This window comes from Pieris napi, chromosome 23 (genome assembly GCF_905475465.1).
Source record: "Pieris napi chromosome 23, ilPieNapi1.2, whole genome shotgun sequence".
Taxonomy (NCBI): domain Eukaryota; kingdom Metazoa; phylum Arthropoda; class Insecta; order Lepidoptera; family Pieridae; genus Pieris; species Pieris napi.
Window position 1 is genome coordinate 5,154,455 of NC_062256.1, and position 25,981 is coordinate 5,180,435.

The 25,981-nt window shown below is 33.7% G+C and overlaps 4 protein-coding genes and 1 long non-coding RNA gene across 8 annotated transcripts in view; 3 read left to right on the forward strand and 2 right to left on the reverse strand.

Moving 5' to 3' along the window:
• The window catches only part of LOC125061450 (zinc finger protein 43-like), a 343,312-nt gene that overhangs the window by 149,073 nt on the left and 168,258 nt on the right, over positions 1–25,981 (reverse strand). The window lies entirely within an intron of this gene.
• On the forward strand, positions 10,323–10,807 carry LOC125061468. The gene is made up of 2 exons (XR_007119045.1): positions 10,323–10,524; positions 10,603–10,807. It is a non-coding gene; the product is annotated as an uncharacterized LOC125061468 (long non-coding RNA).
• Positions 11,644–16,750, forward strand: LOC125061452 (zinc finger protein 813-like). 3 transcript variants are annotated; one of them, XM_047666918.1, is made up of 10 exons: positions 11,646–11,994; positions 12,115–12,222; positions 12,513–12,986; positions 13,170–13,258; positions 13,563–13,685; positions 13,898–14,005; positions 14,273–14,479; positions 15,032–15,143; positions 16,079–16,183; positions 16,530–16,750. In XM_047666918.1, the coding sequence occupies exons 1-10, from the start codon at positions 11,848–11,850 to the stop codon at positions 16,665–16,667; spliced, it is 1,611 nt and encodes a 536-aa protein (XP_047522874.1). In that variant the 5' UTR covers positions 11,646–11,847; the 3' UTR covers positions 16,668–16,750. The 3 variants fall into 3 exon arrangements, with proteins under 3 accessions (XP_047522876.1, XP_047522874.1, XP_047522875.1); XM_047666919.1 differs by lacking the exon at positions 11,646–11,994 and having other exon boundaries at positions 12,583–12,986; XM_047666920.1 differs by lacking the exons at positions 14,273–14,479; positions 15,032–15,143; positions 16,079–16,183; positions 16,530–16,750 and having other exon boundaries at positions 11,644–11,994; positions 13,563–13,660.
• On the forward strand, positions 17,252–23,064 carry LOC125061451 (PR domain zinc finger protein 5-like). Of its 2 annotated transcripts, XM_047666915.1 has the most exons (9): positions 17,252–17,655; positions 17,843–17,977; positions 18,210–18,731; positions 19,013–19,212; positions 20,206–20,313; positions 20,509–20,730; positions 20,906–21,017; positions 22,065–22,169; positions 22,887–23,064. In XM_047666915.1, exons 1-9 carry the CDS (start codon positions 17,521–17,523, stop codon positions 23,043–23,045), a joined length of 1,698 nt encoding a protein of 565 aa, XP_047522871.1. In that variant the 5' UTR covers positions 17,252–17,520; the 3' UTR covers positions 23,046–23,064. The 2 variants fall into 2 exon arrangements, with proteins under 2 accessions (XP_047522871.1, XP_047522872.1); XM_047666916.1 differs by lacking the exons at positions 17,252–17,655; positions 17,843–17,977 and having other exon boundaries at positions 18,533–18,663.
• LOC125061467 lies at positions 24,564–25,451 on the reverse strand. Its single transcript, XM_047666938.1, has one exon. It carries the CDS (start codon positions 25,328–25,330, stop codon positions 24,593–24,595), a length of 738 nt encoding a protein of 245 aa, XP_047522894.1. The 5' UTR covers positions 25,331–25,451; the 3' UTR covers positions 24,564–24,592.

Below are 25,981 nucleotides of genomic sequence, written 5' to 3' on the forward strand. Positions count from 1 at the left end.
TTTTAGGGTTTGTTAATTTTATGAAGTTTCTTCGTACAAATCAAGTGTCCCTCTCTTATAATAATAAATAGTAAGTGAATTGTGTTGTCATTCCGTGATAGGTATTTGTTCACACATCTACACAGTTTTTTCTCAGGAACTACAACACTCTTTCAATCATATCCCCATAATACCTTTCGTAATTCGTATGGTCCCCATATGACGCAGCTGGTTTCCAGAATTGGCCTTAGTAAGGCCGCCTTACTAATGATGAATATAGCACCCTAGTGGCAGTGTCCGTCAGACCAACTAAATTTCGCAGGACAAACCCTAATCTCCTAAATGCAGCATCCGTAATCGTTCGAATATGCTCCGCAAATGAAAGATTGGGTACAAACATTTGTGTTATATTGACCTGCATGTTATCTTATTCAAACCAATAAAAGACATACCAACATTTTAACTTATTAGGCTGTTAACTTTTCTAGCTGCTACTGGTTATGACAATGTCGATGAAAGCTGGAGACCAAAGAGGGCAAGAGTGTCCAGTATAGATGCCACATTTGAATATATAAATCAGTCGGGAACAATCCAGGACTGGACTGAAAAAGCTGGGTTGACGGAAACTTGTGTTGAGGTCACCACTGAATGTGAACCCTATCAGCTACACAATCAGCAGAAAAAATTAAACTTCACTTGAAGACATTAAAAAAAATTGCTGTGGCAAGAGTTGGACAACCACAAAAAAAATATGAGATAGAAGTGGAACATATGAAATTAAAAAATCAGTTAGAAATAGAATTTCTTCAACAAAAATATAAATTAGAATTAAAAAATTTACAGTTAAAAAAAGAATCAGAAAATAAAAAATTAAACAAGTTTTTGTTTTATTTTCTTTATTACCAAACCAATTACCTAGTTGAATTGTACTGGTCACTGTGCAACACTGTGACTGGTCGATATTTATCGCGTCAGTTCAGTATTCATTCTGCAAGCGAAAGAGGAGGACGCACATATTGGAGGCGGCCCCGCCGCATGTCAAACAAACGATTAAAAACATTTGAAAGTATTCACACTTGTATTAAAAACACTACTTGTGGTATGGGACAACTCAAATGGAAACTGTATTAATAAAGTGAAAAAGGCGAATGCGTATGAGCAGCTCCTTGAATTGTATAAGAAAATTAAACCAGGCACGACAACTAAAGACGTACCTAATTGCAAAGATCAACTCATTAAAATTAACTACAGAAAATTATTAAAACAAATAACAGATTCGAAGCGAGCTGGTGCTGCAGCGGAAAATGTTTACAATCCAAAAATCAAGTCTTGGGTATTTCACATGCTAAAATTTTTGAATAAAAATGAAAAGCCGTTTGATACGGTAAGGTTTTTACATTATATAATAGGTTGGGCAAAAAGTCTTTTCGCATTATACAGGGTGTCTCAAAACGGTCCAACTATTTCAAATGTGAGCGAGAGGAAAACGAAGCGTGGGGGAGGGGTGAAAATTTTTAGTTGCCATCATGCCATACACGGTAGAGCAACGCTCGTTTTGCGTGCGCGCGTATTTTGAGAACAATCGATCGCTTATTCGTGTTCGACGGTTATTTCGATTACATTATCGATTGCGTAACATTGCCGAAACTCCAAGCAATGCAACAATCTTATATTTAATCCGGACATTTAGCACGACTGGAAACACTATTGGAGATATCCATCATGGCCGTCCAAGGACAGCAAGAACCCCGGGAAACATTCGGTTAGTTACAGATTCTGTAAGCCGACAGCCTCGACTCAGCGTCAGAAAGCGTGAGTCTCAATTGGCATTGCCTAGAGCGAAGATTCACCGCATAATGCGATCTGATTTACATCTTAACACGTTCGGTCCAGCAACGTCTCATGACGTTAATTTTAGAAATTCATAATTGACACAAGGTTTAATCACATCGGCTTTTAATTTCCATTTATTCACACTACATTCCCTAACGTCGGGAGTCAATACGATATTCAACTAAATAGATATTTGCGCCGCATCACTTGGAAGTTTCAAAAGTTTACCGCCGCAGATCGCCGCAAATCAGTTTTTAGGAACGTTTTGCGAAAATCCGTTACACCCGCACATATTCACATACGCACACACAGAACGTTGGTAGACGTCACGGGAAGTAGGGACGCGGCTAGCTTCAGTCATTTTGCGCCGCATCAAGAGAAGCTCTTGGTTCGCGTACATCGCTCGACCGAATTTAAGTTTATTGTAATACATATATTTATTTTTGATTAATATTCATAAATAAATAACTAATATATATTTATTTTAAAGTAACCAAAAATCGATTGTTTTAAATGAATAAAAAGCTGAAGGTATTTGAAGATTCTTCGTCCCGGAAGTTACTCCAGATCCCTTCAGTGATGACGGAGAATACGGAAGTGACAAGGATTATGATCCAGAACCTATAAATACTGATAGCGACAGCCCACTTAGCTACTCACATTCTTCCTGTTCTGAAAATTTTCTACACTCAAGTAGTTCTGAAAGTGTTTTCGATACCAGTATTCGCAATAGGCAAAGAAAAACTACTTCACATAAACAAACGAACAGTACAGATACGAACGATGCAGATACTATTTCCATGGAATCTCTTCCTGGTTATGGTAAATAGTCGAATACTTTGTGACATAGCGTTATATAACGTCGACGTCTATTAACGTTGTTGTCGAATCAAAACTTAAGCTTGCATACATGAAGAGCACAACGTTAAGAAACGTCATTCCAATTTGTATGAAAAAATAGTGTGTCGCGACGCGAGACTCTTTTTACGGCGGCGCTGGGCCGAACGTGCTAAGGCCTACAAAATTCAGATTATGCAAGCTCTTCATGAAAACGATTACGTTACAAGACTAAATTATGTGAATGTAATGTTAGAGAGATTTAACAATTTCAACAACATCTTATTTAGCGACGAGGCACATTTTCATTTGGACGGATACGTCAATCGCCAAAATTGCCGATTTTGGGGAAAAACTAACCCAGAGACATTACATCAACGCCCATTGCATAGCCCCAAAGTAACTGTGTGGATCGCTATGTCGGCAAAATGCATTATTGGACCTTATTTTTTTTAAAATCACAGAGGACAAGCGGTGACTGTAACTTCTGCACGCTATGCCGACATGATACGCAATTTCTTTGGTCCTCAACTGCAACAATGTGAGCATTACAACCGGCTGACATGGTTCCAGCAAGACGGGCCACATCGCACACCACTAACAACTCTTTAGTAGCATTGCACGAGTTGTTCCCCGAAAAGGTGATTTCACGAAGAGGTGATATTGAGTGGCCGCCTCGGAGCCCTGATTTAAACCCACCTGATTTTTTCTTGTGGGGTTATCTTAAGAGCGTGGTCTATGAAAACAATCCACAAAATTTGACTGTAATTTTTATTTATTTTTTATACCGTCAAGATGAGTGAATCTAATGAAGAAATTCGATACATTTCAAAATTTTACTACAAAAAAGATAAAAATGCAATGCAAGCCGGGAAAAAAATACGCGATATTTATGGACTTGGTGGAGTGTCTGTGAGAGTAGGGTGCTCACCAGACTGCACAAAGCCAACCTGAAACTTAGTCCAAGTGAATGTTTATTTTTCAAAAGAGACTTGGGACTTGGGTCACATTATATCGGAGGACGGAGTTCGAACAGACATTGAGAAGATAGTTGCAGTGAAAGATTGGCCACTACCTAAAGATAAAACTGAAGTCCGTGCTTTCTTAGGCTTATGTTCTTACTACCGAAGATTCGTGAAAATTTTTGCGGATATTGCAAAACCACTTCACAGACTCACCGAAAAAAAAGAGGCAATTCACATGGGATAAAGAGTGCGAAGATGCGTTTAATGAGCTAAAGAACCGACTGTGTGAGACTCCGATACTAGGCTACCCGGATCTAGATGACGAATATGTAGTAGATACAGATGCCAGTGGAATTGGCATTGGAGGTGTACTATCACAAGTAAAAGGTTAGCACGAGCAAGTAATAGCCTACTTCAGCAAGTCGTTGTCGAGACCAGAACGCAACTACTGTGTCACTCTGTGTCTACTGTTTTTTGGGATGCAAGAGGTATTATATACATTGATTACCTTGAAAAGGGTAAAACTATCACTGGTCAATACTACGCAGACTTATTGCAACGTTTGAGCCACGAGGTGAAAATTAAACGACCTCATCTGGCGAAGAAAAAAATCTTATTTCATCACGATAACGCACCAGCACACACGTTAATCGTTGCGACGGCTAAAATCAACGATCTAAAGTTTGAATTGATGCCGCACCTTTCTTACTCTCCAGACCTAGCCCCGAGTGACTATTTTCTGTTCCCTAACCTCAAAAAATGGCTTGGCAGTAAGAGATTTGCGGACAATGAAGAAGTAATCGAAGCTGTAAATTGTTATTTTGAGGAGCTTGACGAATCAGTCTATAGAGATGGCATTAATAGACTGGAACACCGCTATGAGAAATGTATCAGCCTTGGAGGAGATTATGTTGAGAAATATTTTTTTTTTTTAATAACCTTGTTTTTCTTAGTCAGGCCGGAAACTTATCAATCCACCCTCGTACATTAAGAAAAAGGGTTAACGAAAAAGACAACAATATATTTCCATCGTATTATCAAGTGCAACATGCGAAAATGGAATGCTATCCATCAAAAGACGCTATCAGTGACAGAAACCTCAGCCAAAATAAAGTTACAAGCTCTACTGGATATAACGACAAGAAGAATAATGCTGCCACTCATCATCAACAGTAAGTATAAGGAACTAACACTTATCAGTAAGTGGGGATTTGATGGTGCTTCTAATCAAGCCAATTACAAGCAAACAATCCAAACAGACGACGACAATTCAGAAAGTTAATTTGATGATTCAAGCATATTCATGGGAAGCTTAGTACCAATCAGATTCGTTTGCGGCGAACAAGTTATCTGGCAAAATGATTCCCCGAATTCATCATATTGGTGTCGACCAATCTTTTTCGAATTTGTAAAAGAAAACAAAGTAACCATATTGCAGGAAAAAAGTGCCATTGAGCAAGAAATTGCTGATTTAATGGATACAGAAGTCGGGGAAATAAATATTTCACACTTTTTGATATTGACTATGGTAGACGGAAAAGCAACATCAATTTTATGTGACACTTCATCTCAGAGATGCGACATTCGTAAAGCCACTCCAAGCGAGATGAATAATTTATCCTTAATTGCGTCAAAACAGACTGATTTAGATCTTCGTAGATACGGATTGTCATCTTTGCACATATGGATACGAATGATGGAATGCATTTTGCATATAGCTTACAGATTAACGATAAAGACATGGGCTGTGAAGGGAGACACCAAGTGTATCCTGGAAAGTAAAAAGAAAAACATACAGGATGCTCTTAAAAATAGAATGGGCCTTCTGATTGATGTTGTCAAACAAGGTCATGGCCCCACCAATGATGGAAATACGCTAGAAGATTTTTTGCAAACATTACTGCTGAGTTAACAGGTGTTAGCGAGAACTTAATAAGGCGGTTTGCAATCATTTTAGAGGCAATTTCATCGGGCTACCACATTGATGAAGTCAAATTTCATGAATATGCTCAAGCCACCATGCAACTGGTATATATAGGGTGTCCCAACTAGAACGAAATTTTTAAATTTGGCGCCATTCGAAGTGTCATTGTTTGATATTTCAACAATTGTTATTGTTTGCCAGAAGAAGGTACGAGGTTAGTAAAAATTGAGCGCTTCACGAATGAACAACGCATTATCATTGTGAAATTGTTTTACCAAAATGGTGAAAGTTTTGCGGCTACAGTTCGCAAATTGCGATCAATTTGGGGTCACAATAATGCTCCAAAAGAGTCAACTGTAAAGAGAATAATGAATAAATTTGCCTAAACTGGATCTGTTAGTGATGTAAAGACAACAACGCGCCTTCGACCAGGTCGATCGACCGAAAATGTCGCAGCTGTACGTGATGATGTCGCTCAAACTACATCCACCTCATTTCGACACCGAGCTCAGAAAATTGGTGTCTCCACTATGCAGCGAATTTTGACGAAAGATTTGCATCTTCATGGATACAAAGTTCAATTGACTCAGGAACTGAAGCCAGCTGACCATGGACAGCGAAGGGAGTTCGTTAATTGGGTATTGGAGAGACAACATGAAAATGTTTTGGAGACTAGAATTGGCCGCCTAGATCGTGCGATTTAACACCTTCAGATTTTTTTCTTTACGCGAATAAGCCGACGACGACTCAAGTGTTAAAAGAGGAAATTGAACGCTGCATTAATGAAATACTGCAGCATTTATGCAAAAAGGTCATTGAAAATTGTATTAAAAGATCGCGTGTGTGCCAGCAAAGCCGTGGCGGCCATCAGCACGATGTCTTGTTCCATACATAACCTCATTCTGTCTACTTTACGATATAATAAAGTTTCACGATTTTTTTTAAATATCTGTTTTATTTAAAATTTAAAAATTGTGTTCTAGTTGGGACACCCATTAGTTGGTATTATATGCCTTTAAGTGTTCATTAAGTTCTAATGCATGGTGCAGCTATAATTGAAAGTTTTAGTCTACTACCAATTGGACAGCTATCTGAAGAAGCTGCTGAAGCTAGAAATAAACACTTTCGTAGGTACCGACAACACCATTCTAGAAAGCAGCAGAAAAGCTACAAATGAAGATATTTTAAACAATTTATTGACTAGCTCTGACCCTCTCATTTCAACGAAACGACACAAATTTGATAGAAAACATAAAAGCTTGTCAAAAGAAGCACAAAGTTTGATCATTGAACGGGCAGAGATAGAACCCTTTGATGATGACGATCAGGAAAATTTTGAAATAGCTAATGTTGATATTCTGGACACTGATTAAATTAAAACAGCTAGTTTGTATTTTTTTAAATTTGTTTTACTTATTTTGTTAGGCTTTAAGGCCTAAGGGGGATACCACTTAGGGTGGTGAGGAATCGAGAACAAAATGTTGAAATTGCGACCAAATCGGGGAAAATCGAGACTCGAGAGTAAGCGTAAAAATAGGACAAATATACGTGTTATTGAGCAAAGTAAATTATATTCATTCTCAATTCCATGAGAAAATTTGAGAATTACGAGATTTTCACTGTTTTTTGTTTTGTTCCATACAAAATTAACTTTGAAAAGTTATCTGAAAATTCATGATAGTAGTAGTTTCTTATAATCAATAGAAAAATCCAATACAATGATAAAAAATTAAAAAAAATAAACTTCATTTTTTCAAATTCTAAGTCCACTACCGGCCCGTTTCGATCCACTGTGCGACGTGCCACGCAATTGGGCATTTCCAGATGGACCCTGCAACGTATATTGCTAAAAGACTTAAAGATGTTCGCGTATAAAACTCAAATGACTCATCAGCTGCTGCCTATTAACCACCGAGCTCGTCTAGAATACAGCCAGCGCGTTATAAACCTCAACCTTGAAGAGGATGATTTTTCTTCAAAATTGGTTATGAGTGACGAAGCGCATTTCCATCTCTCAGGGCATGTCAATAAGCAGAATACTCGGTTCTGGGGCACTGATAATCCGCGCATTATTCAAGAAACACCATTACACCCACTAAAAGTTACTGTATGGTGTGGCATCAGTGTTGACACAGTGATCGGACCCTATTTTTTCGAAGACCCAATATTTGCCCCACCCAGTATAAGCGAGCCGAAACGCGACCGATTAGTTCAGTTTTGAATGCGATATCAAGAGATAAACACCGAAGTGACAAAGTGCGAATATAGTGAAGACAAGTGATAAAGTACTGTTTGAAGTGCCTGTAATTAAAGTAATTTGTGTTTGTGTAATCAGTGAATTTCTGTGCGTAATTTTCGGTTTTTAGTGTAAACGATTTCTCTAAAGCACTCTTTAGTTATTTAATCTGTGGTTAAATATTTTTCTTGACCTCCACCACAGAATATTATGATCGACGTTGAATGAAGTTCTATGCCAACGGATTAATTGAAGCGTTCCGAATATATTAAGCGTATGAAACGCGCGTTTTTGCAGATGCCCATGATGTTCGACACAGAAAAGTTCAGTTATGAAGTGAAGAAGCGGCCATCCATTTGGGATTCTCGGCACGAGTCGTACCGTTATAAGACAATAAAGGGAAACAACTGGAGTGAAGTTGGTCGAGAAATATTTCCCGAATGGTTTGATTGGAATACAGAACAAAACAAATCAAAGGTAATTATTGCATGAGCTTGGCGCCAATACAGTGAGGAAACTGTGAGTTTGCATAGAAATCTTCAGCCTTTAGGAGCCACATACTTAGCGTTGGCATTGGAATTTCACTAGAGTGCAGTTTTCTCCAAATTAATTGGCATGTTTCTCGTACAATACTATTTACTGTACTCCTTCTAAGCATTAAGTCCAAGCTAAGGTCCTCGAAACTTTTCCTGCAGTCAAATACCTGAAACAAAAAAAAATAATGTAATTGAAATTGTTTTACATGATATATTTATATTTACAGGCAAAAAACTGACAACGAAATGGAAAAGCATTAAAGATACATTTGGAAGATGCTTAAAACTCATCGAGAGTTTCTGAACCATAATATGAGCGTTTTCTCAGCTCCATATCCAAAAGACAAATCACGCTTTGAATATTACCTCTAAATGAATTTGTCACATCAAATGACACAATTACACATACAGTATTGACTAATAAAACCAGTCTGATAAAATACATTTAAGGCAAGGAGATGGCTTATATTACAAACCAAACACTGAATTTAAAAAAAAAAAACAATATTATACAAGGAAAACACGAGTACCTATATAAAAAAGCTAGATGGAATATTGACAGTAGTCAAAAATAGATTTCAAGACAATATTTAAAATTGTGGCTTGATTTTTTTCTAAATCCATTCTAAATTTTTATAATATATTGACCCAAAAGATACCATAAGAATTACATCACAATAATAGAGATCAAGCTGTACTGAACTTTGCAAACTTGTACATTATGCAGCTGCTTAAATTTTTTTTGCTGCAATTTAATTTAATATGTATATGTAATAAGTTTATGTTAATAGATTTAATCACATTTTTTCTTAACCATACGACTTTTAAGTATCTAACATCATGGCACATTCAAGCACTGTACATAACGAGTATAGGTTTTCCTACAACGGTCGTCAACTCGTCTTGGGTTGGGTGTTAAATACCACCTCACGTTTTTGACGATACTAATTATCTAGGAGTGTCCGGGGGACCTTCATTGGAACACCTCCAAGTGAGTTTTGCTCCGGAAACGCGTCTTAATATTTTTATAAAAAATTTAAAGTTTTGTGTAATGTATTAAAATTTGTAAACAATCCGCCATTTTCTACTTTTCTATTGGTTATAAGTGATGTGACGTTCACTTAAAAAAATCGTGTTTTTAATTTATCGATTGTTAATAATCGTTTTATTTATTTATCGATTATTTCCTCATTTTTGAAATTTAAAGTTATAGAATAATCAACATTGAAATTAACCTAATTTCGTGTTGATAGATTATAGGGTTCCGAAATTTTTTGAAATGATCGATACCTACTCGTCTGTATTTTCTAATTAGTACTTGTATTTCATTGTTTGCAACTTTCTATATTATTTAATTTTTACTAGAATAAAGTGTTTACTTTAATATCCAAAAAGTACCCAAAACCGAATCAGAGCACCCCACTATCCACGTGGTCTTGTCTGTCTTACCCCTAGAGTGTATATAAATAATCGGAGGCGCGGAGGAAGAGGAGGCTTGAATAAAATGCCTGTGCTTTGGTACGCAAGGGTGGAGGGGCTGCATTTCCCGTAGCGCCGGAGCTGTCCACAAAAACAAATATTATTTAGATTGGTTAGGTTAGAGTTAGTATATGAATATTTGGTCGCCGAAGGCGACCAGGACGCCGAGAAGCCGAGGCTTGAATAAACAATTACTATTTAGATCAGAGCTGTCCACAAAAACAAATATTATTTAGATTGGTTAGGTTAGAGTTAGTATATGAATATTTGGTCGCCGAAGGCGACCAGGACGCCGAGAAGCCGAGGTTTGAATAAACAATTACTATTTAGATCGGAGCTGTCCACAAAAAAAAATATTATTTAGATTGGTTAGGTTAGAGTTAGTATATGAATATTTGGTCGCCGAAGGCGACCAGCACGCCGAGAAGCCGAGGCTTGAATAAACAATTACTATTTAGATCGGAGCTGTCCACAAAAACAAATATTATTTAGATTGGTTAGGTTAAAGTTAGTATATGAATATTTGGTCGCCGAATTTTCAATTATTTTTAATATTAAAATCGAATACAAAAATCGATTTTCACTTTTAAAAAAATCGATTATTTTTCACATCCCTATTAATTTTATAAACTTAATCGGCCATTTTGAATGTGGTTTATGCTAGACTAGCGGTAATTAGTTTTACAGTGCAAAGTTTACTTTATAAATCCGTTTCTTTTTTATTTTCACGTGAAAGTGCGTTATTTTATTTGCATTTTTTGAAACTTGGCTTTACATACATAATCAACACTGATTTCTCGCGATCATTTTCAGATTTATAGTGATGGCGTCTACAAGTTTTACTCGTGAAAATGATTTTGAGGACGATGGGTCCGTTGTGAATCGTGACTTGAATAGTGAGGAAGTGATCACATTTTCCGGAGCAAAACTCACTTGGAGGTGTTCCAATGAAGGTCCTCCGAGACTCCTAAATAATTAGTATCGTCAAAAAAGTGCGATGGTATTCAAAACTGTTACCCTCGTCTTTCTTGGTTACAATTAACAATAACTTACGGTAACGACGATTTGTTGAATACAATTCTTGAACCATATGTAGGCTGCACTCGAGCTGAAGAACTGATTGTGATTACTGATGTACTGAATAATAAAATTCCGATTTATGAACAATCTACGTCATCTTAAAATTTACATTTTGATGTCGTTTGTTTTTTTTTTTTTGCTTTATGGACCTTTAGGCCAAGTCTTGCGTATTCTTATTCGGTTTATTATAATTTCCCCACTGTATTTTTGATGAAATTATACATATAGAGGCACGTTATAGAATGTATTTTTTAACATATCAGTTATCACTCAGGCGGCAGCCGCAGGAGGGATCGTTGTTTGATTTTTAGAACTATGTTTACAGATAAGTGATAACAGATGAATTATTGTTGTAAGCAATAAGCATTTCCACAGACATGCATCGATAGCTAGTGCTGCCACTTTCTGACGTGTATTTTCCCTAAATATTGGCGAATTAAGTATTGTTATTATTATTTTTAACATAAAAACTAATCAATCTAGGTTAAACTACTACTTTTAAACATTCTGGAATCCATTATTTACTTTTTCATAATAAATATGTGAGTAATTTCCTACAGTAGGTTTTTGGTTCCCTTCAAATATAAATATTTAGTCTGACAACTTGTGACCAAAATTTCCTTTATTTCTAAATAATTGCATACCCTAATTACTTTAAAAAGTCTACTACATTGTTTGATTGGTAGCACTGAGTTACTGACTACTGATGAGGAAAGTATCTATCAAAACCGAATCGTTGTGTTAACCATACGTTAAGACTTTGTGTGTCTATTTTATACTTGCAACTTGGTCTGTGCCTGTGTAGTGTGTAGCCTTGTTTTGACTTTTGGTTTCGCACATAAAAGGTTTAAAAATATAATATCACATATAAAATTGGATACGGATTTACATTTGTTCAATGTATTATATCATTATATAAGCTCTTCCCATAAATATTCCCATAACCACTATAAATAGATATTCAATAAAAATAAAATTATGGAGATTTATTTAACTACCAATCATGAAATCATCGAAGAAAATGCTTACGAAAGATGTGTTTGTTGCAATCGAATACAAAACAATTTAACAAATTTGTCTGTTTGTAACTTTGCTTACCTCATTGAACGTTTAGTGGACGTTAAGGTTTGTGTATTTTAGTTATGTTACGTGTTGTATTACTATTCATTTGCTTGGAAACTGAGCCGTAAGAAAGGAAAGTATGTAATTTCCTATTTCACTTTGAGTGTATTTTTTACTTTTCAGTTAAAAACAAAGATATCTAAAGTATGTGGTGTTTGCCATTCAATTTTAAAAAGGATTTACAAATTCACAAAACAGCTGGAAGCAAGCTTTGGACTAGAAATTATACAGGTATTTATTCTTTGAAGATTACACTTCAGTTTAACTAAGATACAAACTCAGTTAATTTTCATGCTTTTATTATTAATTTAAAATTAAAAAGCTGCACAAAAATTACTAATTGAAACGGCTTATGTGTAATCTTGAGTTTTTATAATTAATTATGAGTGCGTATTTGAACACATTATTTAAACTTCATATCTTGGAACTATACCACACTATAGGTAACAATTAAACTAATTATCAATTACCATTAAATTAATTTGAAAAAAATGGTTTAAAGTTTAATGGCATGGTTTCAGAACACATCAAATACAAATTGGTGTAATCTGGAAAAATCTAATGTAGTAACACTAGATACACAACTTCCAGTTAATCAACACAATGAATTGACAGAAGTCAATATTAAAGCAGAAGATATTCCCAAAATAAAAAATGAACTGTCAGACCAGAATGAATCAAGTCACAGTGAAGAGAACTATGAAGATTTACAAATAGAACCTTCAGAACCTTTACATGATAAAAAGTTGCAAGACACAAGTAAATGTCATAAAACCGTATTACCAGTTACTAAAAAGCCCCGTACACAACTAGAGGCTAATTATAAAGGCAAAATTAAAATTATAACAATTTCAGTAGATGAAGTTATGAAAGAGAGAAAAGAAGAACTGCTTAGTAAAAAATATTTGAGATTGCCATATAAGTGTGAGGGCTGCATAGTTTCATTTCACTATGAACACGGTCTTCAACAACATCTAAATAAGAGTCACTTTCCAGTAAGTCATGTTAAATAAAATATTTTTATGTTACTAGTACTTTTATAGTTTTTTATGTAGCCGTGCAAAATAGTTCAAAAACTTGATTGAAATGATCTTTAATGATTAAGAGCTATTATATTATTGGATTATCTATTCATATTGCATAGTTTGTACTGTTATTGATAAAAAATGTTTTCTTAGCACAAAAATGGAATTAAATGCTCATTATGTAGTTGCATATTTCCAACACAATTATCATACGATGGCCATAGCAGGAGACACTTGAAAAGGTAATTTTCCCTAAGTTTTATAATCTTGATTGTGCCCAGCATATGTCACGTTATTCGAAATTTCAAATTTACTATTATCTTATTTAAATAAATAGATAATTTTATCATTGAAGGTTTGGGTTAAGGGCCCATTTATCAGGGGCTTTAGACAAAATAACTTTTCGACATTTGTGACCCACTAAAGCCAAAAAATTTTGTATGAAAATGGTCACGTGACAAAGCGTAATCTGTCGAAAAGTGATTTTGTCTGTAGCCCTTTGTTATTCAATTTTGAACAATATTCTGTATTTAAATTATTTTCCAGATATGAATGCATTCCTTGTGGAAAACGGTCGATGGCTGTATATCCATTGTTAAAACATTATAACGAAGTACATGATATTATAAAGGAGTCGTATAAGTGTAAGAGATGTAATTTTGTTACGACGTAAGTATGAGAAGTAGACATTTAAGTCATCAACGCTAATGGAAAAATCAATGCAGGGCCAAGGAAAGTTATTATTTTTTTTTTTAATTAGCGATACAAGGAAGAACAAGTTTTAGGTGCTTGTCGTCGTTGGATAGTCCTTTGGTATCGGAATCGCTATTGGATGTTACAAAATTACTTTGGCGTCTTTTTGAATACTTTTTTTTTTTCAGAAAATATTCAGAACACCGTCGACATAGACGAACTCACGGTCGTAAAGCATTCTGTAACCTCTGTGATAAAACATTCGCGAATAATACGTCACTTGCCGTGCATGTCAGGTAATTTATTTTTCAAAAACTAAACTTGCTTTAGGACATCGTATTTTAATTTGTTAATACAAATTAAAAACACGATATATTTAAAATATTTTTTTTCAAATATAGGTACATTTGCTGTCAGTTCGCAAATAAAGGTGTTACATACAATGGAAAACAATAACTGTTACTAAACCCTTAATTATTCTTTTTAATCGCCAAGTATTCTGTTTTATAAAATGTTTGCTAGGATATACCATGGTCCCATGACATCTTGTATAAATTTTTCAGCTCGGTACACAATACATCAAACGAAACATTTCCGTGCGATGAATGCGATAAGGTGTACAATAAGCGAGCGAGTCTTTTAGCTCATCAACGTTCTCACAAACCCGGGTTTTTTTACTGTGACGACTGTCAGAGGACGTTCAAGTCGAAGGCAATCCTTTCTACCCATTTAAAACGCCACTTGCGGCATGCCAAGGATGATGCATGGCGGTGAGTTAGTAACAACCATAGCTGATGCTTTTTTTCTTTTATGACTCTGGCACGGTTTGTGCATTAGCCAGCGTCAAGTATTAGATTTTTTATAATTCGTGCTTTGCCTTAGAACTTCGACCGTGTCCTCCATGTACGGTTTAGGCACTCGCCCGGTACCGCATAACCCTCCCAAAGGCTGAAAACAAATTTTAAATTAAATTAAAACTTGCCCTCGAACCGGGAATCGAACCCGGTACCCCTCACCTAGCTGCCACTTAATAAGACCGCTAGGCTATGAGGCCCCCATAGCTGATGTTATTACACCAACTGTCATATCTTTAACAGCCATCTTGTATTCTTTTTTAATTATTATAGACTTTTTACCACAGATTGACATGACAACTGACAGATAGCAAACACAATATAATAATAATTCTAACTGCTAGGCATGAGGGAAGTAACAAAAAGTCTTCGCTCTGAGACTGGCTGCAGGCTCCGCTCTTGCTACATGCCCTGCCCAATTACAACTTTACCAATTACAAAATGTATTACAAAAATAATAATTTTTAGATATAAATGTAACGATTGCGACGAAAAATTCATGGTGAAACGAAATCTAGAAGACCATATTAACTTCGAGCATTTGAAAATAATAAAATATGTATGCGATGTTTGCTCAAAGGTGAGTTATATAACTGTCAATCTCGATGTAGTAGCGTTTTTCATATTTCTTTTAAAAAATCAACTAGCTTGTTTGGTGTTAGTGATCTTTGACTCAGTTATTTTTTTCACAAGTCTAAATCTAGTAACTAACTCGCATCTCAGGATCTAACTACGAAAAATGTCAAGTGATGATTTTTTTCATAATTGGTTTAACAGAACTTCTATGAGACCTGATTAAATGTGCATCATTATTATTTTAGCTATGTTTACGCAAGTTCAAATTGGCAAAATTTGGGAAATTTTTAATACAGCTAAGCAAATAAATTGGATAACGAGTAACACGTTTATATTTAATATAATTTGGCTTTATTTTGTATAGTAAACCAGTAGTTAATTTTAAAAATCTGATATTTTCCATGCTACCTAATATATGCTATGCATTTTTTTTCTTGGTAATGTAGCTTTTCGTAATGTTGGCAACTATATTTTAACCTCATTTAGTTGAATGTTACTTTTACCGCCAAATAATATTCACCATCACTGAACACCCATGTTAAAACCAAAACATAGATAAATCTTAAGATGCTAAGGATAAACGTAACGCCATTTATATGACTTCAGTAAATGAAGTCAAACAATACACGGATATGCAAAACAAAGACTTAACTATTGCTCTATCATTAACAACTTTAATTTAAATAGACTTTATTTGTGTACTTAATTCAAAATCAAAACAAATATAACTGGTTGGCTTTCTATGAGAGAGAGAGAGAGAGAGAGAGAGTCAGACAGAGAAACACGCGCACGCCGTACGGCTTACAACTATAGCAAAAAGTGTCGTTACAACTTTTGGTCCTAATTCTTCCGTCCAGCCGCAACGCGCGAAAATTTGTAGACGCGACTTTACTAAAATTGCTTGTACACTTGTAAAACAATTAGTGTATTCTTTTACAGGTTTTCAAAACGCACCGATGTCTTACACGGCATGTTAAGAGTGTTCATGAAAAAATTCGGCCACCAAAGAATAAAATATGTGATTATTGTGGTCGGGGTTTCTCGGTAGGTATTTTACATAATATGTACTGTGTGCATATTAATTTTGTAAGCCACGCTGTTTTTAAATGTATCAAAACTAAAGATTATGTTTTCTGGAATCTTCATTCATGCATTATTTTGTTGCTGACACAATATTGTTCAATCTCTTTACGAATATTCATTACTAACTAAATAAAATGAAATAAATAAAAATATTCAAAGCCATAGTGCTGATTGGAACTTGTTATATTTTAAAAAATATTAAATGTGTAGGTATAAGTTTTCTTAAATGTTATATGCTATGTTCCTCTTTTTCTTAGAAAGCTTAAATTAGATTAAAGATATATAGTGACCATAGAATTTTTTTCAGTCCACAGCAGAGTTAAAAAATCACATTACAACACACACTGGAGAACGCCCCCACAAGTGCCCTTATTGTTCAGCGACGTTTGGCCAAACAGCATCTCTATATACTCATAAAAAACTTGTACATAAGAAAAATCTGTGAATATTTAGTATAGATAGAGCTTATTTTTATGTATAATTGTACCTTGTTATCCACAAAAACTATTTAAAGAATCTCTATATGAATCGTCGTTTTATTATTATTATGGCACCTCATCCATAATAGGCTTAGATTAAGTACCTATAGCGGATATTATACTTTTGCAAAAGTCGATCGAGCACCTAAGAAAATTTATTTTCTAAAGTCGATTTCAGTTAATTTAAGTTAATTGTCAGACGTAGTCCGTATACTTATACTAATTGGTAATTATTTATATGAATTTTTAAAACCGATAAACTCGGCCAATCAGATAATAAGTGGTCGGCAATAAAGACATTTTTAAAAAAAATTAAATTACAAAATAATGTAAAAATCTAATAACGATTGTGACCTCCGCTTGCCTAAATGACAGCTTCTTGGGCATGCTTTCCACGATGTTTTAATAATATATTAAGGAATACGTTCCCACTCTTCTGCATTGGTTTTTTAAGGCATTCCTCAAAACGGCGAGTATGCGTCGTACGTATGATGTAAAATATATGATGACATAAGAAATGTTTGATAATTGACTGTAGCCTCTGTCAATGTCATCTAGTAAATCTTATAGATAGAACGTGAAAGCGTATTATTGAAGAGAATTGTTTTGTATTTTTGTTTTTTTGCCAAATTATCAAAAAAAAACTCTATTAAGCAATAAAACAGGATAATAACGATATGTATTATAATCTCTTTAATTATTTTATATTTAAGTCTCGATGCAAATTTTGATATAGCAAAACAATGCTTCAGCCAATAACTGTAAATAAACAATAGATTAAAGTTTAGTGAATTAAATAAATAATGTGACTAATTTAAAATGGCAGATGTTAAGATGAACATAAGTTTTCGTAAAGGTGTCTGCAATGGATGTTTAAGCCTTGATCGAGTTACAAGTTCTATTGAAAAACAGGATCTTTTTATAATGTTATTATCTAAGGAAACACAGTATATGGTATGTATATCTGTATTTTTATTACTGTTAAACTTCTATAAACTTTATGTAATAAAAAGATAATAAGTTTTTTCATAATATATATATTATAAAGCAAGTAAACAACTCTCTTAGATACCATTGGACAAGCCCACTGGCTATCTACATCATTATAATTTATTTTTATTACAGTTTCATATGATTTCAGGAACCTAAGTACTTAAGTATCCAGCTTTGTTGGGAATGTAAATCAATGTTGCGAAAAATAAGTCTATTTCAGCAAAAAATTTGTGAAGCACAATATATATTACAAAATTCCATTAGTTTGGATCATAATACATTTGTAAGTAACATTTCATCTGTTAAGAAAACCCAATATTATATTAACCTATTTTCAGTTTATCACAGGTGGATACTGTATTCATTTATATACTAATAAGTAAAAATTTACTTTCATATAAAGATATTTTTAGTCTTATGAATTCTTATGAATGTCTTATACATTATACATATTTTATTAACCATCTGATATGAGCCACTTAGAATTGGTGTATACATAATTTATAATATTTCAGATTTCAACAACAATCTCACTGTCTACATTAAGCACAATATACAACCCAGAATTTGATTATATAATAAGTCATGATGAAGCTGAAAAGGAGACATTAAATTTACCAGAACCTCTAGTTGTTGATACAATAAAAGAAGAAATAGAAGTTTTTCCAGACACCCTTAATGATAATGACTATGACAATGATTTTGATAGTAATGATTACATGAATAATTGTGATGTGAATGATGTAAAGAATGAAAGTAACATTGATAACAGAAAAGATGTTCAAAGTAAAGAGAAACAAAAACAATGTGGCAAGTTTGAGAGGAGAGCGATTGTTACACCATTTGATATAGATTTAAAAAGTCCACAGAAATATTATGATGAAGTTAATGTAAGTAACAATGAAATTTTGAAAATATTGGATAAAGAGAGGAGCTCTACAAAAAGTGTAACAAAATACAGAATAAAATGTGAGTGTAAGAATAGATTTAAAAAATTATTAGATATGAAACGGCATATGGATATTGATCACTTAAAGGTAAATAGTTTTTTAATTTTCTTAAATTGTATTGTCTTTCCTTTATGCACCTACTACATGCCTAAATAAAATTTATTTTATGCATACAGAGGGGAATTGGGCACATAAAACAATGTTCAAGTTGATGGATAACTATTTGGATTTTAGATATGGATAGCTAATTACAATTGCTTAAAAGCACTTGAAATGTTGTTTTTTGTAAATAATGTAATGTTTCCAGTTTATATCTATGAATGAAGTCCTGTTTAAATTATATTATATTTAATAAATATGTATTTCAGCCGAATCCACCATATAACTGTTCTGAATGCTCTCAAATGTGTGAATCTATTACTGAACTACACAGCCACTGGCAGACACACAATCTTTTATACAAATGTATGTTTTGTTCACAATATTTACAAAACATCACAGAAATAAAATGCCATTTAATGAATCACACCAAGTTGTATACATGTAAAAAGTGTGCGATACAAAGTCAGTAAGTATAAAAAGTAAATTTAACAATCATATTATTTCATTTTTATAAAGATAAAAGCAAAAAATAGTCTGATAACTAAAAATATTAATGAGAATATAAGCTTTTTACTAAATAAATTATTAACAATAATGGGATGAGTATTGGCAATGGGCTATTTGACAAGATTTTAAAAACCATTTAACATTGCTTATTACTGTAAAAACTACTAAAATTGGTATTTTAACTCTATTAGGTAGCTTTAAATTCTTATTAAACATTCATAATTTCAAGAACCCCATTATGTCAAGTTTATGTTTTAATTATCATTTTAAATTTCACAAATACACATTTCGAGAAATTTAAAAATTAATGTTTAATTATAAATTTTCTTATAAGTGTTTATGATCATTTTACATTTATTGTACTCCATAATGCTTTTTGAACTCATATTTTGTACAGATTACTCTCAATAATACTTTATTTTTATACTATCAAAATGGGCTGTTACAAAACTGCTTCTAACAGTGTCATCCTATTTGACAGTTTAAGCTTATCACATACTATATTAATGTACCCAGAATCTTTGAAAATGGAAAGTGAATATGATATATTATAACACTATGAATATCACTATTTCACATATATTTATTTATTTATCACATATATTAAACATAAAGATTCTTTTAACAGACTCATTGGGTAATTTTGTATGTCTGTGTTTTTTGAAACCAAGAACTTTAGTGTTGACCTAGGTCATGCACTGTGGGTAAAGGCGTGCCATGGTTTTAGTTTGGGTATAGATATTCAATTTTGGCGCCTCATCATGTTTCATGTTACAGCTTCCTCCAAAAAAAAATTCATTAGCTGTGTTCACAACTAGTCTTAAATGCGATAAGGACACACTTTGAATATCTTATTGAGTTCCTTATTTCTAACCTCAATGTATTTCCTTGTCATATATGTAGTTTAATATGTGGATTATGGGTATTTTTTAACATCTTTTTATCTTTTTAGTTCATCACAACTTTTTAGAGAGCATTATACAAAGTATCATACAAAATTCATATGCGATTATTGTGAAAAAGTATTTCATTGTAAAAGACTTCTTGAAAAACATATTGTGTGAGTATTCCGTCTTATAATTTTTGCTATACCTATTACAAAAAAGTTGTTTAAAGGAGATAATTTTGGTCAAACTTATGTTATACTCAAGGATTTGTCCTTTTTTTTCAGTTTCATTATTATTATATTGCAGTGAAATATTAATTGAATAAATATAACTTATATTATATAGACAAAAATTTTTTTTTTTTACAGAAAAACTCACTTCCCTTCAATATGTCAGGTCTGCAACCGAATGTTTAGCAAATACCATTCGTTAGAGGTGCATTACCGAAACTTCCATCCAGAATTAATATACAAAACGGTCAAGCGCGAGTTGTCATACTGCGTGGAGTGCGACAGACAATTTCCAAGTCAATATGTATATAAACGACACTTGAAGACTGCAGCCGCGCATGTTCAGAAGAAATCTATTAAGTATGTATCCTGTTTATTATAATCTACATTTGTTCCGGCTCGAAGGACCAAAATTATGTTTAAGGATATTACAATAGAATGTGCTCCATACTTTAGTTCGTATCTCCAGTTACAATATTCCTGAAAAAAATCACAGCATAGTAGTTTCTTGTCCATACATTTTTCTTTCTTCCAGAATCCCATGTCCGGAATGTGGAAAGGTATTCTCCCGTAAGGCGTATATGAAGAACCATTACAAGTTGGTTCATGTTAGATCATCATCGCATTACTGCGAGATTTGTAGTAAGGTAAGTCACAAGCTTATCACATAACTTCAGCAATTTTGAAATAATTGGCTGGCATTGTCATTCTAAAAACCCTTATGACGTCAGTTATCCTAGAAATTAAATTTGATATAGATTTTTGAATATAAGTAATTACTCATTAGGTAAGCTTTTGATGTCCTAGAGTTGTAGAATCTTCTATTATAAAGCTGAAGCTTCTTGTTTGTGCTAATCGTAGGGAAAATTGTGTTAAATAGACAATTTATTGGTCGCAGGTAAATAGTGTTGACCTTGAGCGTGCGCTTTTGAACCCTGAGGTCGTGAGACTCGTAGCTTTTCAGAAATGGATTGAGCTGTGTGCGCAATTTAAAATACTCGCTCTTTTGACAATTTACACCGTGTGTCAGGCACACAAGGCTACCGTACGAGCGAGTGTCAAATGCGCCTATAAAATTTCCGTTGGTGGGGGGATTCCGGGGTTCCAACGACCCAGGGAGTAAGGCAGCACGCTCATTCCATTAGACCAAATAATTAAAAAAATGTGTGCGTGTACTAGGTGTACACACGTACTACTATCTACTATATGCAACTTTACAGAAATTGGTTAAATAAAGTTAAATTAGATAAAGTTTAACAAAAGGCTTTTATTATCATAGACATGAATACAAATACAATTATTTCATTTTAACTTATTACTGTACTACTATGTAGTACTAAGATTATTACAGAATTTCATTAATTGTAATAGAATTATTAGTATTACTATCATTGTTATCGTTATTATATATTTTTGTTACTAATGGCTTCGAATCTCTTCGGATCAACCGTGGTAGGGACAAGAAAAAGATGGCGCGTAACCGAAAAATGTGTGTAATTTTTTTTCCAACGCCGATAAAGAAGTTTGACTTCAAAAAGCAACATGGCGCGTAACCTGCTACAAAATTTCTCCCATACGTCGATAAAGAAGTTTCACTTCAAAAGATGGCGCGTAACGGAAAAATGTTACACTAAATTTTTTTCCAACCCCGATAAACAAGTTTCACTTCAATAAATGGTTATATATGTTTTTAGCATTTCATTAGCGGATTTTCACTTCGCACTCACAGGAAGTTTGTACACGAAAAAACTGCGAAGCCGAAAGATAAAATTTGTGATGTTTGTGGACGCGGGTTTCATGTAAGTTTTTTTTATAATTTTTACCTTCAACCTTTAGCCGATGATCTGACTCTCTTAAAATATTATGAATTTGTATAACAACTCAAATCATCAAACTACAAAAGGTTTTTTACTCACGAGAGTCGGGATCACGATGAGACTCTTTAACTTGCAATGCCAATGATACCAATATTTAGTTTTTAAAAAAAAATTCAGTGGTGCTACAACCTGTTTAGGTCTTGGCCTCAGATTTCTGAATCTGTTTCGTGATCATTTTTTAATCTAATAGGCAAGTAGGTGATCAGCCTCCAGTGCCTGACACACGCCGTCGACTTTTTGGGTCTAAGACGTGTCGGTTTCCTCACGATGTTTTCCTTCACCGTTCGAGTAAATGTTAAATACGCACTAAGAAAGAAAGTCCATTTGTGCACAACCAGGGATCGAACCTAAGATCTCAAGGTATGAGAGTTGCACGCTGAAGCCACTAGGCCAACACTGCTCAATAAGTATTTAGTTCTTATAAAAATATGACCCTAAATTATTTCCAAAATGGTGTTTGGGTTACACGAGTACTACACATTTACATAACTCTATCGGATCTAAATGCGCTATAATTACATTATAGTCTCTAATATCTTAAATTACTGCACACGAAAGCAATGTAATCGATCTTTGGATCTGTTTTATTGACTGTATATATATATAGTGTTTTTACAAAATAATTTTAATTACTTTCAGACAAACCGCACACTAATAAATCACACAAGGACGCACACAGGTGAGCGACCATACAAGTGTTCGTACTGTCCTGCGGCGTTTGCACAGTCGTACGCTAGAAAGACGCACGAACGGTCGCAACACAAACATCTCTCAGACGCGATTATCATTTACAGTTGAATAAAATATTGCATTCAAACTGTTTTTAATTCAAATGCCTTCCCGTTTCATAGTAAAACATAATGCCCGCCTTCCATCGCGAGCGGAACGGACCCATTACGGACTCCGCTATACTCGTAACGATGATTTTCATACATATGCTTCCACCAAAGCGGAGACGAACGCAGCGGAGAGAGCAAGTTGAAAGAGTCTCATATGAGGTTAGCGAGTTGACCGAGTTTCCCACGGAAATGAAAATGTTTGAAAAGCATCGTTACGAGTACAGCGTAGTCCGTAATGGGTCCGTTCCGCTCGCAGTGGAAGGCGGGCATAACTCATTCAAAGAAAATCTGTTAATAAAATTTACCTACTTGCTTAGTTATTCTAATTTGGTTCCCGAACATTACTATATATTCAAGAATTATAATTAATATCAAAGTGATAGGAAAGGAAAAGTCGAAATGTATGTTTTACTCACGGTCTATATTTATAATAAATTTACAATATATCTCAATACATAAAGTTATAATTAATTCAGCCTTATTTGTATAAGTTATAAATAAAATTTATTGTTATTAAGGTGTAAAATTAAAATAATTTTACAATCATACTTTATTAATTTAATATCATAATGAAATAAACTGCAATAAGCTGCCAGAGCAAAAAATTAATTTCATTCTCCAAGAATTAGTCCTTGGGCATGTAAAAAAGGAAAAGTAAAATTTAGAGAAGAGACTATACGCAAAGTATGACTCCCGTATGACACATCTAATTCCTTGCTGACATATTGGATTTATACTTGACCTGGATAATCTCAGCATAATTTAGGATAATACTGACTTCAACTCTTGTGGGCATGGCCGCGGGGCGTCAAACCCACAAATATGTAAGCTGGGGAACTTGCTGGTTGTAATAATGCTACAGAGGCAGTTTAAAACAAATGTAACCTAATGATTGTGCATAAAATTAATTTTGTTTAATTTCATTTACCTATTGCTTCTTCTACAAAAGTACAAAATAGGTGCATTATTAATACATATTTCTAATTATATACATTTAAAATTAATGATAGTACTTAATAGTAGTTCCTATTTAAAGATACATATTTTACAATGGTTCAAACTTGAGGTTTCATATTACAAGTATATTTTCAGGAGTATCTTAAGATATAAATTAATTATATTAATATAATATTTTCAGTAAATATGTATGTTAATCTGTGCCCACACAACTAAGATTATTGTTTTCATAGTATATTTTATTCCAACTAAATGTTTAATATTCAACACAATGTACAGGGCTTACTTACCAAGTAACCTTTGTTAACTATAACATAAGCATAGCCAATCTTCATTATATATCTATGAAATAATCACTGGTTACTGTGAAACTTAAAAACTGTTAAATTGATTGTATGTTTGTCATAGAATCTATTCTATGGAAAACATATAATGTGTAATAAGATTCTACACTTATTACAATGTTTTATATCACCATACAATGCCGTGCATGCAAATTAATATAATAAATTCCATATTGACTCACAGAACATATGTACACTAATACTGTTAATAAGACACAGGTGGAACATGAGGCATCATATTTGTATAAATACAATGGTTTTCTGGCTTCATTGGCTCCATTTGGATATGTGTCATTACTGGGGGTGGAGGCTGGTACTGTGGAGGAACCTCTTCTTGTTTAACACTCTTTTTCTTTTCACATTTTTTAAATTTAATACCTAATTTATTAAGTAATATTAATCTTAGCGATTCCTTACCACCTCTATAATCTAGCTCGTGTTTAGCAGCAGCTAGAATCTTACCTAACGTTGGTACTTCTTTTCTTGAAGCGTAACTATTTACTATGCCACGCAGAGCACACAGTTTATAGTAATCTAACTGAACTTTGGTTTTTCGCATTCGTTTCTTCTTAGGTCCTGTCATTTTAGTTTGGGTCGCCTCAGCGCGCAGTCCTTCCCTTTTTATTCGTTTTATTGTACTTTCTGAGAGCCCAGTTGCTGCACAGGCGCGTTTTACTACATTTTCCACTGGAAATGCATATCCTCTATTTTGCTTTTCGCTTTCGAAGAATTTGATTACTTTGAATATGATTTCGCGTGCTTGTCCATCTATAGCCTCTTTTTTCTTTTTATCTACTTTTGGCTTGTGCTCTGGAGGCGGCGGAAGTGGTTCTACTTGCTGCTGATGCTGAATATTTATTTGATTTATATTTTGTTGTTGTTGATGAATGTGCATCGGTTGCAAAGTACTTAGGACAGGCACGTCGTGTAAATGGGCTTCCATTTTGATAAAAAAACTTACAGTTCATAGAACAATATTAAATTAACCTTCATAATTAATTGTATCGTCGCTAAATAAAATACAAAATTTATGGAAACAAACATATAAAAACTAAATATGCCTAGGACGCCATTTGACATTAAATTTTAAAAATACATTTGATATATCTGACATATTATATGTCACCTTCACTTGAATGCTGTCTGGCACTGACAGAAGACAGCTACAGACTACAATTTTTAATGCACTCGATACTACGGCTGACCGCTGAAGTCTAGTAACAATCTGCTGTACGTATTACGTTCCAATCTTCAATTATTCATTAACTTATGGTAGTCGTTGATTAAAGTTTGTATACCTTTTGAATAAATACGTATGTACTGAATGTTATAATAAATAGGTACAACGATTTTTAACCCGGCTTATAAAGTCCGTAAACTTGTGCAGCAAATCCCTTTGTAAGTAACTAACTTTATTTCTTCCATAATTTACCATCTTAGTACGCTTCTAAACCATAATATTTGTTATCATAATAAAACAAATAACAATTTACAATAATCATAAGATAGATTACTATATTTTTTTTTTTGGAGTTTATGGCCTGGTTTCTATAGGTCTACCAGAATCTGATGGCAATTCTTTTTTTTAAAAATT